The sequence below is a fragment of the Zingiber officinale genome, chromosome 6A (genome assembly GCF_018446385.1).
Source record: "Zingiber officinale cultivar Zhangliang chromosome 6A, Zo_v1.1, whole genome shotgun sequence".
Lineage (NCBI taxonomy): Eukaryota > Viridiplantae > Streptophyta > Magnoliopsida > Zingiberales > Zingiberaceae > Zingiber > Zingiber officinale.
In genome coordinates, this window is record NC_055997.1 from 99,188,440 (window position 1) to 99,208,010 (window position 19,571).

Below are 19,571 nucleotides of genomic sequence, written 5' to 3' on the forward strand. Positions count from 1 at the left end.
ATTAACATTAAAAACAAAGTTAAAAGCTTTAGGAAAGAAAAATCTATGGGACCCTTGGAATTGTATGATTGATTCCCAAAAGCAATATCATTGGACTCTTCCAATTATTATTGTTATTCACAAGATCCAAAATAATTTCCTACCAATCAAATATTTTCATTATTATTAATAAAATCAAATAAACAAATAATCTTCCTAGATTGAAGCTAAATATTGTAACATTATTTCATTTTGGAGGTTCTTTTGAGCTGTAAAAATATTGCCTTATCTGGGTCCCCATGGCAAGTAATTTCATATGCCCCCCTTTAACTCAATTAATTCACTTTCGACCTTATTAAGAAAAGAAATATGTTTCTCCCAAAAGAAAAATTATCATAAATCCAGGGGCTAACTAGATTAACTAATATCTAATATTTAAAGGACTTATGTATAAAAACGTGCTCAAAATTAGACTACGGTTCGAATTTTATAGATTGGTCCTCCCACTTTGGGAATTCTCAGACCTACCTTTCCTCGGTTCACTAACCGAACACATGGCGACGAAGCTACAAAACGCCGGGCTCAGTGAAGCAGTCACACTGCCTGGCAAAGGGAGAAAGATGATCTAAGACTTTGGCTCTCCTCCCGCGATCTCTTCCTTCGCGAGCACTCAATGCTCTCCTCGAATCCACCAACTCGTTCAGCAACTTTAATGCGGTAGTAGATCTCTTGCGCTGCCTTCTCCAAGTCAGATTCCTTCTTGCTCACATTTTGTTTTCTTTGATAGTTAAAGCGTGCTCTTTCTGAGCTCCCTCTTTGCCGCATTTGGCTATAAGCTTTCGTTCCACTCGACCCCCATTCCAAATCGCGGGCTCTGTGCCACTGCCTGATGCATTATCGGCGGAAGCGGCTAAAAAGGAGATATTTTCGTGCTGTATGAAGCCTATTCGAGCTTAAAGTTTGCTCAGCTGTTTTTCCATTAATGAGGATAGGTTGGCGATGGGAGCTTTCTTGTGTTTTAGTTGTGGTGGTTACTTCTGCTATTTTTCGACTGGAAGGTAACCCATTTTACTGTGGAAAAACGTTCCTTTTGTTTATCTTCTTTCCAGATTCTTGCGTGCGTGAATGGAGTGTGATATATCGCACATTTGATGCAATCCTCGCTCTCTCGTTTACCAATTCGATTACGATTGTCAAGACCTTGTTGTTTTTAGTGATTTAACAATTGTTATTCAGCCATTTATTTTGTTTTCCAACATGGGTTTGACGGATTTTACTTCAGGTATTATCGCAAATTGCATTGTATTACAACAATGTTTTGGCAGGAATTATTTTGGATGAAACTCATGTCTGAGTTTATGCTGAATTTTTGGTTGCGAAGAACTTCCTATGCTTTGTCAATATTTCAGCATCACAAACACATCATTTTATCTATTTTCTTTTCTTATGGCTCTTACCTAAAGCTTACTTTGGCAATTAAAATACACTTCATATATACCCACTGAGTGTACATATTTCATTACCTACAGTTCTCATATTGCACTTATTTATTGGCATTTTCTAGATTACTTTCTTCTGAAAGTATAATTGCAAGGTGTAAACAAAACTTATGCTTTGTGTCCTAACTTCTAACTTATCTTCTGTGTGCATTTTATTGCAGGGTTCAGCGTAGCTCCTTTGCCTGCTTCATTAGACTATCCATCACAGAAAGTGAGCAGTCCTGCACAATCTCCGGAAAATCGAAGTGCATTTGCACCTAGATCAGTTGCTTCCCTGAATGGTAAGAATGCTTTGATTACTTAGGTAAAAAAGGTTAGCATACTTTAATCCAAGTGTCTGTTTTTCTTTCTCATCAGTGTCATTGCCTACATATGATGCCGTGCCACCTAGCATTCGCCCTGTAATTCCTTCCGTGCTACCTTCTTCTCCCTCTACTAATGATGCTAATGGAGATAAATGGCCAAGAGATATAGCTCCATCAACAAGAAGTCAACCGAGCACTCCTGTTTCATCGGGTAATCAATGTTTTATTTCTTTACCTTGCAGAATGGGGATAATCCTTTACATACACACCTCCACCGTCACTGATGCTTGTCATAGAGAATTGAACGATGTCTTATATTAATACATTGTCACATGATCTTGGTTGATTATGTGTGTTCCAAGTTATAAATGTTTCATTTACTTTGCAGGATCCATTATATCGTCCCCAAGACAATCTCAACCTAGTCCATCCAACAAAACACCAATCATGCCAAGGATGGATCCAAAAGCTGCATTTGCTCCACATGCTGTCTATTTCTATGGTGAGCAAAGAGAAACTGGCATTTGCTTGTTGGAGCTCTAGATCGACATGCTTTGTTATTTAAATTATCTAATATGCAGGACCTTCAATGCCGCCTGCGGCAGTGGCTTCCCCTGTCGCTAACGGGAAGAGATCTGAAAAGCCAATTGCTTCACCCCCAGTTGGAGCCTATAAGCATTTGCCTCTGATAGATACTTCACCCTCACAAGGTAATTTGTTTGAGTAATTCAGTTTAAAAAAATGCAAATTGTGTGAGTTTTTTTATAATTGCCCTTCCCTTCCCTTCAGGATCTTCCCCTATGTTAAGCCCTGTGCCAGATAAAGCTAAGCCCTCAAATTCATTACATGGTTCATCAGTATCACATGCTCAACCTCCAGAAATACCTGCATCTCCAGTCCAACAGCGAAGAGCTAGAAAAAGAGGAAAACATTCATCTGCATCAGCTTCTCCATTTTCACCACCACCACACATTTCAGGTGGATATTGTGTTTGAAAACAAAGTGTTTTGTAGAGAATCCATGGTTAAAAAGTTCTTTTTATTTGGTTTATGAAGTTTCTACTGTTACTCCACCTCCTGAGATCTTCCCCAAGTACAACAGAATGCATCATGCTTCTCCACCCTCTCATAAAGGTATTGGGAGATAAAAGTTAAAGCAACAAAGGGAAAGGTGTAAATTTATAAGTCTGCTTCCTGTATTTAATTTTCCTTTTTGCTGCAGGCTCCTCTGTTTCCGTGACTCACACTCCGGCTCCTTCCTCGTCAACTACCCCTTATGCATCAAATGATTGTAAAACTCGACTTAGTTCTTCCCATATTCCTTAAAATGAATCAAACATTTTTTTTTTTTGTTTTTTATAATTTTTTGCTACAGGGTCAAATCTTTCCCCCATGCTCACTCCTCCTGCCTCATATCCTGAATCCTCAAGCTCAGTGGAGGCGCCACCTATGTTGTTCCTACCACCACCACCTCCAAACTTGGGTATTCAGATCCTCTGCACATTTGGTCAGCTAAAGTTGGTTCCTTTCTTAATATGTATGTTGTCATCATGCAGATTGTACATCATTAGTGTGTGAGGATCCTTTAGAAAATCCCCCTCCAGGATCGTCATGTGTCTGTGTATTGCCAATTCGAGTTGGACTTCGTCTAAATGTCACACTATATACATTCTTCCCCTTGGTTCCTGAGTTTGCAGAAGAAGTGGCTTTCGGGATCTATATGAACCAGAGTCAAGTGCGCATTATGGGAGCAAATGTTGCCACCGAACAGTCTGAGAGCACAGTTGTCCTTATTGATTTAATTCCTGTCAAGGAGATGTTTGACAATTCAACAGCATTGTTCACATTTGAGAAATTTTGGCACAAGGATATAGCCATAAACACATCCTTATTTGGTGACTACACTGTTCTCTATGTTCTTTATCCAGGTTAGTATACACTTGTTTTTAGTCATTTTATTGTTAATGGCGGCTTCATTTCTCTTGAGCTAACAGTCTTCGAATGGAATTTTACAAATGCTTATCTTTCCAGGACTTCCTCAATCTCCACCTATAGTTCCTGCTGATAGTAACGACGGTGATAAGGCATTTGCGAATAACAATAACTTAAGGGCAATGAAGCCTCTTGGTGTTGATGTGGGGAAACCAAAGAAGAGAGCTAGTGGAACACTAATTGCTGTTATTGTTCTATCGTGTTTTGTAACCTTACTTTTGGGCATGGGGGTGGGGGCTGTGTGGCTGCTTCAGTTAAAACAAAGTGATCGCAATCATCTTGCTGCTACAAGTATACAGAAAATGTTTCCATTATTTGTCGCTCCGTCAGGTATGGTCTTATAAAGATTGATAACTATGTTTTGTTTTCATATGAACTTTTTGTACTCAAAGCATCTCTTTGTGGATACATGGGTTTATTACATCAGTAGGAATCGCGATTTTCCTTGCGTTTGTTAATTTATACGTTTGTGATGATAACCTGCAGGGACCAGACACATGAGACTTGGAAGGCTTAGTTCAGAATCGGCATCAATAAACTCTAATGTTGCAACATATACTGGACAAGCAAAGACATTTACTTTAGCTGAGATTGAAAGAGCTACAAAGAGATTCGAGGAAAGTAGTATTATTGGAGAAGGTGGTTTTGGGCTAGTCTACCAAGGTACACTTGAAGATGGAACCAGGATTGCTGTGAAGGTTCTTAAGAGAGATGACCAACAAAGTGGTCGTGAGTTCTTTGCGGAGATTGAGATGCTTAGCCGTTTGCACCACAGGAACTTAGTCAAGTTGATTGGTATATGTGTAGAGGAGCACATACGATGCCTTATCTATGAACTAATACCGAATGGAAGTCTGGAGTCACACTTGCACGGTAAACAGTAGGATGATCTTGAATCCATTATAAGATGAGCCAAGTCTGCTCCACTTTGCAATTAGCTATGCTACAAGTGACTGGCAATTGATTGAATTGAATAGTGTGTTTAAACATTTCTTTTTGTTCACTCACTGTACTTTCTTGGCAGGGTTCGACAAGGAAACCTCTCCGCTGGATTGGGGTGCTCGTTTGAGGATCGCACTTGGTGCTGCTCGAGGCCTTGCTTATTTGCACGAAGATTCAAGCCCACGGGTCATACATCGAGATTTCAAGTCCAGCAACATCCTATTAGAGCATGATTACACCCCCAAAGTGTCTGATTTTGGCCTGGCTCGAGCAGCATTTGATGAGGGAAGTTTACACATTTCAACTAGAGTAATGGGAACTTTTGGGTAATTACCTAATATTGTTCTATAGCATCGGGTGAATTCACATATGCTTGAGGTTCGCTGCACCTTAACTTTAATCGTTTGTGTGTTCTTTCTTAGTTACGTGGCTCCCGAATATGCAATGACCGGGCATCTCCTTGTCAAGAGTGACGTCTATAGCTATGGGGTTGTGCTGCTTGAACTTCTTACTGGAAGGAAGCCCGTTGACATGTTACAACCCCCTGGCCAAGAAAACTTAGTTGTATGGGCTCGCCCTCTTCTAACAAACATGGATAACTTGGTGACAATAATTGATCCAGCTCTTGGCACAGACATACCACTTGACAGTGTGGCAAAAGTTGCAGCCATTGCTTCAATGTGCATTCAGCCTGAAGTCTCTCACCGTCCATTCATGGGGGAGATCGTTCAAGCCTTAAACTTAGTTTGCCAAGAATGCGACGGGAACAATGGAACAAGAACTTACGGGCATGAGAATCTGTCTACCCAAAATGCAGTGGCAGGGATTAGCAATGGATTAAGCATCGAAGCTGAGAGAGTGCTCTTGGAGTCCTGTCTTCTCAGTTCACCTATAAGTTTCAATAGTGAAGATTCTGATTTGTTTCGAAGGCAGTCAAGCTCTGGTCCATTAATAGCAAGCAAGAACAGGCAGTTCTGGCAAAAGCTAAGAAGTACATCATCAACTGGGAGCATGAGTGAGCATGGAGAAGAACTTAGGTTTTGGTCAAGAACATATCTCGATGAGCCATGGAATTATGAGGGCACAAATTGTAGAGTCCAAATCGATTGAGTAGTAAAATAAGAATAGGAATAAAAATTGGAAGATCAATTTGCAATTGTATTGTCTTGTGATGTTCTTGTATTTGTGATTGTTTTGTGTAGTATTTTGTGTTTATTTGGGACTTCAAAAAACTCTTTGGCTCTGAGATGTGTTTGTAGACTTTGTTTCTTCATTTGATCTCAAAGTAAATCAATTTTTGTTTGGGTGAATAACATGAATTTGAGATAGAATGATATACACAATCCACAAAATGGTTGCACATGAGAATCTAAAATGCATATGCAAGATTCAGTAACACATGTAAAACACAACCAGCAAGATTCAGTACTAAAAACAAGCAAGATTCTAAATCAACACAAGCATTGCGAGCCTTTCGCTTCATTGACATTGGAGAAAAGGTTTGTCATTGCAACTCCACTGTAATCCTTTCACCTTGAATGAGATACAGAAACTGAGAGAATACTAGTAGCAAAGTCATCTGTGGCAGTTCAGTTATACTGATTTAGAGGTTACTGTCAACAAGTGGATCGAAACAAATACGTTGAAGCTGAATGGAGAAACAATATGATTCACTAACTCAGCAACAGGATGAGCAGCAAGAAAAACAACATAGCGGTGATTTTCGTGCTTTAACAGGTTCTGCTCTTGGTGCTTCGGTCATTTCAGGAGGTGGTTGAGGCACAGGTGGTTGCATCTGACCTTCCTCACGAGAAAGATCTACCAATTCACCATTAACAGATCCACTTCTGCTATCGGCTGTCAATCTGTAACAACAAAGTTTTCAACATGTGTATTTCAATTCATATGAGTAAGGAGAAAAGTCAAATGGCTGCATAAATACAATGTGCTCATGTACATTGGAAATGCAAAGGAACGGTAGCTCTTCACACTGCCCCCATCAGATAACTGAGATGCGCTATCAGAATTACTAGTGCGATGAACTGTTAGAGGTTTGTCCTTTTCAGCATGCTTCTCTGTGGTTGCCTTGAGAACATCTTCCATGGCTTCAGCATTTGCAGTGTCAGCATCGACTGTTTGTTGTAAACTAGGTCCTGCTTCAGCATCTTTTAATGGAGAAGTGCTGCTAATATGGGGAGAAAGCGGAGGATATCCATCCAATTGGCTATTGTACAAGCTGCTCAGATCTCCAGATTTACCCACTTGAATACTGAACAATGATTCATTAGAGGCAACACTCCATTCCATCATAGCAGTGGATTTCGTCCTAGCAAATACTGAAGAGGGTATCCTCTTTGGATCAGGGACATTTGGTCCATATGGCATTTCAATTAGAGAATGATTCCCTTCAACAAAGCCAAAATTAACTGATCCAGGGGTACCCGAAGCATCATATGAGAATGATACTGCTGTTGATGATATACCTGGGGAAGTTGATCCAGAAATCATACCCTGAACCATCCCCAAATCCTTCAATTCTTGTTCACCGGAAACGCTCAAATTTGTATTTGATAGTGCATTTTCAATCGGCAGTGGCAGTTGTGAATTGTTTCTTGGTATCTCATCAAGCACTGCAATTGGCTTTCTGGGCTGACTCGTATCTATCAGGAAGAAATCATCCTCAGATGATGTGCCTGAAGAAGATGGAGTTGAGCATGATGACGTTTGCTCTGGGGTTTTAGGCACGACTCCTAGCTTGGGAACATCAGGCTTGTGTAAAACAACAGTTGCATTTGTATCTACCTTTTCTTGGAGAAGACTTGCATTGCCATTTTCAGCACTAGTTTTTTCATGTTCAGAAGCCATATACACCCAGTGTCTGCATGAAGTCGAGCATTACTGGCGGAACTATTATAATATTTACTATATATTAACTAGTATTTTGAGATACGATAATTAAATAATAAGGATTATTTAATAAATAACGTTACAGAATTTTCTAAAAAAATTTTTAAAAAAATTGAAATTTAAATGGAATCTGTTTGACACGTTTAAGGGGATGAATCGATTAAACTTAGAGAAAGTCTGTTTGGAATATCCACTTAGTTGGGAGTTGATTAATTAATTAACCTAAAGTTTTAAATATAAACCTAAGTTTTATATATTCATCTTCTTGTTATTTTTACCCGATACCTTTCACTCCCAATCTCACCGCCGCCCTCCTCCCTCACAACCTCGTCGCGCTGCCTCGCCGAACGCCAACGCCACTGTCGCCGGCCATCAACGCAAGACCAGCCGGCGAGCCTCATCTCCCGATCGCTACCTCTTTGTCGTTGGTGTTGATCCGCTCCTCCGTTGCACGGATTATCGTTGTCGAGCCATCCATGACCTACTCGCCGACCAAGTGACAGTCCTGGTGATGCTGCCCCATCTCCCGATCGCTGCCTCTTTGTTGTTGGTGTCGATCCGTTCCTCCGCTGCATGGATCATCGTTGTCAGACCTTCCCATGACCTAGCCGCCAACCGTGTGACAGTCGACTGTCACACCAACGTTGCCCCTGTTAGAACCCAGGGTGATTTTGATGTGGTCAACCAAGTTCAGTTAGGTCTTGTTGTATTTGATCCTTGTGTCTAAGTGCGCAGGAGCTTAGGAATACAAGAAGTCGAGTGGAAGACGTAGCTAGCGAGAAGGGTGGCACGAGAAAGGAGCCGACGGGCTCGGTGCATCCGAGAGACGAAATACTGTGAAAAAGTACACCGGTGCACGAGAAGAACGTGTGTGGCGTTCGAGGGACGAGAAGCCGAGAAAGAAGCTTACTCGAGGAGAAGGTCGAAAGATGGGTCTGGATGAGCCTAATTCCAGATAAACAAAATCACCCAGACGATCGGAGCAGCGAAAGAGCAAACGGAGCTGCTGAAGGCGCCTCCAACGCTGCTGGAGGCGCCGTCGCGCCTTTCTAGTGGAAGGCACCTTCGAGCCTTTACGGAAGGCGCCTTCAACAACTACTTGAAGGCGCCATTGTAAAATACCAAAAAATGACGAATAACCATCAGGGAATTTTTCGGAATTTTTATAAATTTTCTGGGAATTTTTCGGAGACCGTATGGACGAGTTTACGGGAATAAAAATTGGACCCCGGGAAAGACTATTTAGGCTACCCATTTAAACGAGAAAATGTTTATTTTCTTAATTCTTTTTTTTTCTTCTTTTTCTATTTTCTTTTCTTTGTTTTTCTTTCTTCCCCGCGAACCCGCGCGCTCGACGCCGTGCCCTAACTGCACACGGCGGTTTCTTCTCCCCTCTTCTCGTCTTGTCCCTCGCCGAACCCGATTCCCCCTCGCCTCTCCTCCTTTTCCTTCGCGCCGCCGCCACCACAGCCGACGCCGCACGGAGTAGTGCCGACCCAACGTCGCCGAACTCGCATGCCCTAGCCAAATCCCTCCCACAGCAGGCACCAATTCCTCCAGCGCCGATGGTCGAAGCACCTCTTGAAGTTCAGACGGTGGTCGTCCCGAGCATCACGGAGTTTCTTCTCCTCTGATTGCCACCCGATCCTATCCCTTCGGCCAAGTTTCTGTTCCCCATCTTTTCCTCCCTTCCGACAGAGTATCGCCGGCCTGCCCGTTCCAAGTTGATAGTGAATCGGAGTATATTACCAGGCGTTAGCCCAGTTTGACCTTTTCTAATGTGAGGGCACTGGATGAGGCTGGTTCTACACAGAGCAATCCACCCATCCGCTTTCAATAGTGGAAGGAAAATTGGCCGGTTTACACAAGTCCACTACATCCTCAAAACCGGCTGGCTGCTTCTATCAAACAAGCTATTTACGTGAAGAACAGACTGGATGTTGGTGTGGAGATGATGAAGGAACAGTGAGCTCTTTCTTCACAGATCATAGGGGAGTGCTTTGCTGCCCTGCTGCTAATTAGAGGTAAACACTAACTTTAGCAACTGATTTTGGTACATTGGTTGTTGGATTACTGATGTGGGCGAGTTGGGTTTAATTCAATCAATGAAGGTATTGGAATTAGTGTATGAACATGTTGGTATGTAGTAGTTTGGTTATTTAGAAAAGGTGAAGTAAGTTTGGAGATTTTATTTAGCTATATAGCTAAATACATTATGTTTGATATCACAGGACTTTGACGCGAAACGAATATCTCGACGTTGGATTTGGATCGGATTGGACTTTTCGATTGGAGGCGGGTACTTTGACTTATCTTTTTAGATTTGTCATTTGATATACATAGTAATGTTTTTAACAAATAGTAATGATTATGTTTCTTATCTACATCGGTTGGTCACTACCCGATACCTATTACATGTTTGTTTTGTTTACTTGTTATGCACTTCATGTTAGTACCTACCTGATTATACATGCTTAGAGGGGTAGTGACATAACCATGCTTCATTATGTTCAGGACCTAGGTTTTTATACCTTATCTTATCTGTGTACAGACCTTTGATTTGATTCTTTGTCCTATGGTACACATTATGTAGAGATGGATAAGTTCAGGATATTCCCATGCTTAGTATCATGCACCATCTTGCATGATTGCATGCAGTGCGATTGGTAGCCCCATTATTGTTGAGCTCATCGCCAGTTTCATGGATCTGCACACACAACCACTCATGGATTAGTGGTATATCAGGCAGATGTGTGGCAGTTTGCTCTGTCAGTGCTCCGCTGGTCCACTCATGGGTAGCGTGACGCAGCGTGGTAGCACGTCAGGGATCCCTCCTTTAGATTGTCTCAGGGAGATGAGAGCATTGCGCTCCCCCACTTATGATTTGGGGTAGGAGGATAGGTGTACTCCGACAGCATCCCGTTCACTCGGTCACTCATCAGGAGCAGTGACGGCAGAGTGCACGGTTGTCACAGTCCTACCCACTCGGTCTCACCATCGTGTGTGAGATGGTTGACTGGCAGTAGGGGTGACCAGGACATGTCATTGCCATCATACACATTGATGCATTTATTGCTTGTGTTTGCTGCACTTGTATGCTGCATATTGGATGGATGCATTTGTTTGTCATGCATACATGATTCCTATAGCTCTCGGTTTTATTATCCATACACCAGGTCCTGGTTAGTACAGTCTTCTCCTGTTTATTTCAATTGCATTTATCATTCTTATATCAGGAGACTGTACGCATAATTAATGCTAGTTGTTATTTTCTTTATTATGCATATCAGTAGTTACCCGCTGAGGAGTTGACTCACCCCGTGAATATTTATTATTTTCAGATTGAGGCTGTCTGGAGGAATTCCAGTCGCTAGTCCCCTGCAGATCGCAAGGATATGTTTTATCTTTTGTTTTCTTATTGTACTTTTTAGACTTGTTCTAGTTTTGACACTTGTATATCGTGTTATCTTTATTGTCAATGAGTGTTTTATTGGATATGTTTTTGTTACTTGCCTGCCTGGATGGTAGAAGAGATAAGATCGTTGTAATTTGTGTTTTATGGGTGTGGTGGAGTAGGATATCGGTTTTGAGCTTTATGAGTGCAGTTGATTAGGATTTTTGACTTGGTTTTCCTTATCGTTGCATTTGTTTAGTTTTACTATTAAACTGCGTGGTGATTGCTTATATTATATATATTGTTCCAACCGTGTTGGCCGAGATATCTGGATGATGTAGTAAAGTTTCAGATTGTCACCCGTACAGGGGAGATGCTGCCGAAATTTCTTCTGTCAGGGACTATCCCGTGGCGTGACAGCCTTAGACAGGGCAAAAGCGACCGTTGGCGAAGATAAAACATTATCTTCACCTGCCTCGCTGGAGGCGCCTTCCACCTTGTTGGAGCCGCCTTCCAACTTCGGATAAGATTTTTTAGGAGCTATAAAAAGACCCTTAAAGCTAAGAAATAGACAACAACTTCTGTATTTGTTTCCTAGCAACTTTCTGAGTGTTTAAAGTGTATAAAAGGCTTCTCCGCCTTTAACGAAGGAGATCGGTTAGTACTTTTCAACGTCTTGAATTAACAACCACCTACATTGTAACCAAATAAAACTTTGGCCTTTTACCTATTTTTTATTTTATTAGTTGCTTATTTATTGTTATTATAATTGTGCAATAGTGCTGCTAATCTACGTTGAAAAAATGAGAAGGGTTTTTCTATTTTATCTTATACAGGCAATTCCCTCCCACCCCTCTTGTCGGCCCTCGCTGCGCCAACAATTGGTAACAGAGCGCTTTAGAAGGGCTAACCGCCGACTGAAGCACCAAGACGATAGTAGGGGTATCTTCCCGCCTAAGTTCAAGGGGGAGTTCGCGATATGCAAAGAAAAATAGAGGTATTTTTTAAAATCAATTTTAATTTATTATTAATATTAAAATATAAATTTGTAGCACCGAAAGATAAAGAAGAGTATCAATGGACCAAGAAGGAGCAAGCAGATTTTGTGGCAAATGGACGAGCTGAATTCCATCTACTGAGCGTGCTACCTCCGCAAGAAGTCAACAGAATCGGCGTCTACGAATCAACAAAGGAACTTTGGAAGAAGTTCCTGAACTACACGAAGGTACGTCCGAAGCCAAACTCACGAGACGGGATTTGCTACGGAACCAAATCAGTAACCTTCGGATGGAAGAAGGCGAATCAGTTGCTCATCTACACGGAAGAATCAAAGAGTTAATCACCGGATTAACAAACCTCGAAGAAACGGTAAGTAATCGGGGCGCGCATAGGTATGCTTTAAATGCATTCCCGAGGACATCGGAATAGACATCTATAGTAGACTCCTACTATATCTCTAAAGACCTCGAGGTAAGTACATTAGAAAGCCTCTTTTCCACTTTCGAATTACACGAGTCTCGATGTGCAGGACAAAGAAAGGGACCAAGTCAGAACCTAGCACTACAAGCCCAGAAAAGCGGACTAGACCCAGACTCCAAAGCATCAATCGACACAGATGAAGCAGTATTATTGGTAAGAAAATTTAATAGATTTATTTGATCTAACAAATTCAAGTTGCAAACGAAAAAGGACTTCGGAAGCAAAAGGAAGATTTGATGCTACAATTGCTAAGAAGAAGGGCACATCAAGGACGACTACCCTAAATTGAAGAAAGACAAGGGCAAAAGACGAATAAGAGCGAAACTCAAGAATTTAAAGGCAACTTGGGATGAATCTTCATCCTCTGAATCCGTGATCAAGGCCTACACCAGACCCTACTGGCCGACCACCAAGGAAAAGATGAAAGCAGCTCAGAAATGAGCATCGATGAAGGAGGATGATCATCAAAAGAAAGTTGCGATGAAGAGGAAATATCAGAATACAAGGTAAGTAAGGTACGCGCCTTAACTGCTAAAAAGTAATTTCAATTTATTAAAGTACTTTCCAAGGATTTAGTAAAACTAGAAAGAGAAAATGCTAAATTAAAAATAATCTTATCAAAAATCTGTCCTTTAAAAATGTATGATAAGTTAAAAGAAGAAAATAAAAAATTGAAGGATTAAATTGAAAACTCTAGAAATTCTGCATGTCTTAATCAAACTGTCTAGAAAACTAATAGAAATCTAAATTGGTATTTTAGATACCATAAGGGTCAAATTAAAAAGTTATCACAAAATATGTTCCTAAAAGATACTTAATCAATCCAGTGGGAAGAAACCTATATTGGGTGCCCAAATCCTACTTAGAATAAATTAATTTTTTTTAAAGTTACAATTTACAAAAAGAAAATTAAATGTTTAATTTCTTTAAAAGACTTTGTCTAGAAGTGGTTATTGTTCCAATATCCAAGAAATTCTAGTGTCTTGTCACCCTGGAAGTCAATTATTGAAATAAATATTTAATAGACTAACTGTTATATATTTTTCCAAATCACAAAAAAAATTGTTAAAAAGATAGTTTTTAAATTAATTTTTTTTAATTTATTTTCTGCTTAAGTTAACTCCTTTGTGCAAAATTTTATAACTATTAAATAATGATTTTTCCATGGATTATTTGCCGAAAACTTCATTTCTAAATCTGAAAAATCTTGAAACTTATTTTTGAAAAAATTTAAATTATGTTGACCCTTAAGAAAAATTTTCCTTAACCCTTAGAAAATTTAATTCTTTATTCAACTTTGTTTTTCTCACTTATTTTTGATGTGATCAAAGGAGAAGAAATTAGTACAAGTTCAGGGGGAGTTTGGATATTTGCATAAGTTTCTTTTACTAAATTCTTTAATTCATTGTATTGCAATTGTTATTTGCAATTTACTTATGTTATTGCATTTTTTTAACCTTAACTTGAACTTAGTTGATACATATCAAAAAAGGAGAGATTGTTAGAACCCCAGGGTGGTTTTGATGTAGTCAACCAAGTTCAGTTAGGTCATGTTATATTTAATTCTTGTGTCTAAGTGCGCAGGAGGTTAGGAACACAAGAAGTCGAGCGAAAAATGTAGCTAGCGAAAAGGGTGGCACGGGAAAGGAGCCGACGGGTTCGGTGCATCCGAGGAACGAAATACTGCAAAAGAGTACACTGGTGGACGAGAAGAACGTGCGTGGCGTTCAAGGGACGAGAAGCCGATGAGGAAGTCTGCCCGACGAGAAGGCCAAAAGATGGATTCGGGTGAGCCCAATTCCGGATGAACAAAATCATCTAGACGATCGGAGCAGCGAAAGAGCAAACGGAACTGCTAAAGCTGCTGAAGGCGCCTCTAACGCTGTTGAAGGCGCTGTCGCGCCTTTCTGGTAGAAGGCGCCTTCGAGCCTTTACGGAAGACGCCCTTCAACTACTTCAAGGCGCCTTAGACAGGGCAAAAGCGATCGTTGGCGAAGATAATGGCAAAAGTGACCGTTGGCGAAGATAAAACATTTTCTTCGCCTGCCTCGCTGGAGGCGCCTTCCACCTTCGGATAAGATTTTTCAGGGACTAAAAACGACCCCTAGAGCTAAGAAATAGACAACAACTTCTGTATTCGTTTCCTAGCAACTTTCTGAGCGTTTAAAGTGTGTAAAAAGCTTCTCCGCCTTCAACGAAGGAAATCTACTAGTGCTTTTCAATGCCTTGGATTAACAACCACCTAGGTTATAACCAAGTAAACCTCTGGCCTTTTACCTATTCTTTATTTTATTAGTTGTTTATTTATTGTTATTATACATTGAAAGAACGAGAAGGGTTTTTTCTATTTTATCTTATACAGGCAATTCACCCCGTCTTGTCGGCCTCCGCTGTGCTAACAGCCTCGCCTATGCCCTATTCCAATCAGTGCCGCTCCAATCCATCAAATGGCGCCGATCCTCTATCTTGACGACCATTGTAGTCTACGCGGGTTGAGGTCGTGTGCTTCTTCTGCTGCTTGATCTCTCGACCTCTCATCCCTAGGGCTGTAAATGAACCAAGCGTTCGTGAACAAGCTTGGTGTTCGGCTTGGTAAGAGCTTGTTTATGTTCGTTCAATATACACAAGATTGATTAAACAAACAAGCTTGAACAGCTCATTAAGCTAAACAAACAAGCTTGAACACATATGTGTTCAGCTCGTTAACGTTCGTGAACAACGTTCGTGAACAATGTTCGTGAACAACGTTCGTGAACAACGTTCGTGAACAATGTTCACGAACCATATTCATTAATAAAACTCTTTTCAATATGCTAAATAAATAATAAAATAAAATAAAATAAATAAATAAATTTAAATTTCCAAGCTCAATAACCAATCAAATAACTAAAAGTTTCAAACAATCAAACAAGCTTGAATTGAAAACTCGATAACATCTAAATGAACCAAGCTCGAACCAAGCTCAAGCCAAGCTTGAATTGAGAGCTTGATAACATCTAAACGAACCAAGCTCAAGCCAAGCTTCAAACAAGCTCAAGCTCATAAAAAATAAACCAAGTCAAGCTTGAACACTCATTTCAAAAGCTTGGTTCATTTTAAGCTCGGCTCGGCTCGGCTCGGCTCAGTTACCTTATCAAACAAGCTTGAACACCCCAAAGCTTGGCTCGGCTCGGCTCGTTTACAGCCCTACTCATCCCCTTGTCGGCTAAAAAGATACATTTCGGTGATCCCCAGTGTCATTGCTTCGCCATAGTTGTTCTGATCATTGTAGCTCCGATTGTGAGCCACCAACAACCACATCTGAATTGGGTGAGTGCTAGGGATGAGTTATGGTTTTACCAATTCTCCTCTTGCCTTTATTTTGAGAGCTAAATTGTGAGATTACTTTGGCTTGTCATTGCAGCTTCGGCCATTGCTATCGTTGACGATGCACAACTCTAAGCATCTCTTCCAGCCATGGGCCACCTTCAATATGAGCCACCAACAGCTACTATCGCATTTGGTGAGTAGTAGGGATGAGTTTTGGCTAAAATTAATCTAATCAATAGAATGGATTTATTAGGGCCAACGATATAGCTAACCCAAAATTGGTTATTAAATTAGGTTAATCGAAGTTAACCAATAATTAGGGTTAGCCAATGATTGTTTCGATTAGGTTATTCCTAATTGGATTTGAGGATTTAAGTTAGCTAATTGATACATGATGAAATCAACTAAATTGTACATATGATTTTAAGACTTTAATTCAGGACGAGCATTTCGACGTAGGATTTATTTGACACGAGCTACATATTAAAGGCAGGTACTTGCTTTCATAGTTCATTGACCTTAGTGCATGATTCTGTTATTTATATGCATTACGTAGTATTTTACCATGATATCCACCCTATGTTACTTCCTGAGTTGGACCTTTCATTACTTGATCTTATATTTTAGTCTATTTTGAGATTCATGCAGTCTTATTGTTGTCCACGATATTTGTGACCATTTATGCTCGGACTATCATGCTAGCAATGCTATACCGTAGCATTGATGTAGAATATTGAACTAAGATATCCGCTTGATATTTATTCATGCCTGAGTATTAGTAGGACCACACCGTAGTATAGGATATCAAGTATCTTACCTAATCCTTGTTCGTTATTTCAGTTTAGATCTATACGTTAGTAAGGTCATACTGTAGTATAGGATATCAAGTATTCTACGAGGCCTTGCTTGTTATTTAGGCTAATGCCTAAATGCTAGTGAGGTTAGACCCTTCTATCAATACATTGTTATACTCGGTGTCGATCATTGTCTCCCCTTCGTGATTAAGAGAGTCATTAGCAACCGTTGTTATACTTGGTATATGTTAGTGTGACCATGCCACAGTGTAACTAACAGAATTCACTTTTAAATGTGATTGTTAGTACTTACTTATCATTTCTAATTTGTATAATTATATATCCTGTCTGCCCACGAGACCATCCGTGGTAGAGTGTTCTCTTGCAAACAGTGAATGTTTACATACCTGACTGCCCACGGGTCCATCCATGGAAGAGCATTCTCCTACAGTCAGTGGCTGGGAAGCTAGATAGCTACCTCATCCTATCTGCCAACGGGATCATCCGTGGTAGAGCATTCTGCTACGGACAGTGACTAGTTATATATCTTGACTGATCACAAGATCCATTCATGGTAGCAATTTAAGCTAGACAGAACTTGTTACATGCTTCCTGTATGCTAGTTATGCATATGTTCAAACAAGTTTAGAGGCACAATATGTATTGGTGTTAAGCAGGTTAGTGGAGTATTATTATTATTGTTATGCTTTTAGTTAACAAACGATTACAATGATACTCTTACTTTTGTAGTAAGTATTTTTCTGAGACCGCCCCCTTTGATCCCCTTATTATCATGCACTATCTTCTTGTACCTGCGGAGTATATTATACTCACTACTTCTTGCTTTCTCTTTTGTTTCTAGGTTAGCAGGTAGATGACATATCATGTCGCTCAAAGGTCTTGGCTGTCAATCCCACGTCGCATTGAGAGTTTTTATTTCTGCTATTACTCTTACTCATATTTTGGCTTTCCAACTAGTTCATGTATTATATAACTTGTGTGTGGATTTCTGGACTTGTGATGTCATTTTTGTCTGTTATGTATTTGTTGAGGTAAGTCGTACCGGTACACAGTCTAATTTCTTATTTTACGTGGTTGTGTTTGTTTTCAGCCATGTGAGTCGTAAATATTATCTTGTATTGCCTTGTGGCCATGTATCCAGGTTCTATATGTTGTCATAAGGGGAGAGATGCTGCTGAGCAGGGACTCCCTCGGGACGTGACAAGTATAATTAGAATACTCCAATTAAAGGGTAGCCTGGTGCACGAAGCTCCCGCTATGAGGGGTCCCAGGGAAGGATCCATTGTACGCAGTCTTACCCTACTTTTTGCAAGAGGTTGTTTTCATGATTCGAACTTGTGACCTTTTGGTTACAAAATAATAACTTTACCGTTGCGCCAAGGCTCCCCTTCAATTAGAATACTCCAATTGCAAAGATTATAAAACTAGAGAATAAACGAACATGACAAGTATGTACATGGAATATAAGATCAGCCTATAAATCTCAAGCAAATTCTTATGATTCCATCAGTCACTCAGAAAAAAATAAAAACCAACTACCATAGTTAAATGCCTTGCATAAAGTTGAGATCACTGAGTTCCATGTTTTTCTTCGGTCTCTATGAGGGAGTGATCCCTTGATACGACGGATTCTGTTTAGGAGCCTAACCACTTAGGAAAATGAGCCGATGGCTGAGTTGCATAATTTTGCAGAAGTGAAGGAGTTATTATCATTTAACAACACAATATCATCTTTTCTCAGCTATATTACTTTCTTGTTACCATAAAATCTTCAAACAATAGGGCTCATGCTTATTTTTAACCAAATTTGGAACATGCATTAGACCTTGGAAGCTCAGGGAAAATGGGAAGAATTCTGTGATCAAGCCAAAGTTTTGACTTTCGGGTTAACTAAGACAAACATGTAGCTAGTTTGTAATCTCAGAAGCAATGCAACTGTACTATTAAGTTGAATCACACAACAAAGTAGGGGGAAAATTCAGTAAAATAACCATGAGATTTACCTCAAACGGAGCAAAATCAATGCCAAAGGATGCAACTATCCACTTCCTCCTCGCTCTAACTCGAAATAAGCAGCAACAGGGGGTGCAAATGGAGGACCGGAAGATGTTTCATCCGCTTCATCTTCTTCCTCCATTTCCATCCTGTCCGAAACAGAAAACAGCATGATTGCCTATAATTGGAAATACAAGAAGATAACAACAATCTTATCGAAACAAAAACCCAAAAAAAATGAAGGAAAATAAAACGAACTTTTACCCTATTTGAGCGGCGCTAGGTCAGCAGCCACACGGGATGCGAAACGGCTCGTCTTGGTTGTAGCACCTCATTGTTTCGCCGGCCGGCCAGAAGGCTGCGCCACCCCTCCTGATCCGACATCCCCGTGTAACCCTAACACTTTTCCGGCAGCATTGACAGGTGACAGCCGTATCAGGCAAAATTAAAGGCTTGAGTTTATCTACTATTAAAAAAATATGAAAAATAATTCGGCAAATTTTCAAAAGGCGCATCAAAATTCAGAATTCCAAAAGACATTAATATTTCATTATTCCAAAAAGGCATACCAAATTATAATTTTACATATTTTTCTTGTTTTCTTCATCTCTTTTCTCATAAATTAAATTAAATCAATTTAAACATCATTTAAATTTTAATAAATACTTCTCTAAATTAATTTATTTTTATTTTTAAATCTTAAAAAAATAAGAGAATATAAAAAGAAGGTTAATAAAATATTAAAAATATTTTTTCATGTTTTTAAATATCTTCAATTTGTAATTATAAAAGAGTAAAAAAAATAAAAAAAAATCAATGACGAGTTGATTTTATTAATAAAAATAATAAATAATAAAAATATACTTTGGTGTTAATTTGACCATTATCATAGTGTTCTAAAAATTTAAAATCATTTTAAGCACTATTGAGAGGACTTTAAAATTTTAAAATAATAA

The 19,571-nt window shown here is 39.7% G+C and overlaps 2 protein-coding genes across 3 annotated transcripts; one reads left to right on the plus strand and one right to left on the minus strand.

Moving 5' to 3' along the window:
* The first annotated feature begins 546 nt into the window (after positions 1-546).
* On the plus strand, positions 547-6,026 carry LOC121997130 (receptor-like serine/threonine-protein kinase ALE2). Its single transcript, XM_042551389.1, has 15 exons — positions 547-696; positions 767-1,037; positions 1,640-1,759; positions 1,836-1,994; positions 2,172-2,285; positions 2,365-2,493; positions 2,573-2,761; positions 2,839-2,916; positions 3,005-3,073; positions 3,158-3,265; positions 3,339-3,710; positions 3,814-4,104; positions 4,261-4,647; positions 4,799-5,042; positions 5,139-6,026. The coding sequence occupies exons 2-15, from the start codon at positions 962-964 to the stop codon at positions 5,824-5,826; spliced, it is 3,024 nt and encodes a 1,007-aa protein (XP_042407323.1). The 5' UTR covers positions 547-696; positions 767-961; the 3' UTR covers positions 5,827-6,026.
* A 137-nt stretch (positions 6,027-6,163) lies between these two features.
* Positions 6,164-19,050, minus strand: LOC121997131. Of its 2 annotated transcripts, none has more exons than XM_042551390.1 (4): positions 18,880-19,050; positions 18,624-18,764; positions 6,674-7,594; positions 6,164-6,581 (listed from the first exon to the last, which is right to left on the minus strand). In XM_042551390.1, exons 3-4 carry the CDS (start codon positions 7,579-7,581, stop codon positions 6,395-6,397), a joined length of 1,095 nt encoding a protein of 364 aa, XP_042407324.1. In that variant the 5' UTR covers positions 7,582-7,594; positions 18,624-18,764; positions 18,880-19,050; the 3' UTR covers positions 6,164-6,394. The 2 variants fall into 2 exon arrangements, with proteins under 2 accessions (XP_042407324.1, XP_042407325.1); XM_042551391.1 differs by having other exon boundaries at positions 18,624-18,793.
* Between the last annotated feature and the right edge of the window lie 521 nt (positions 19,051-19,571).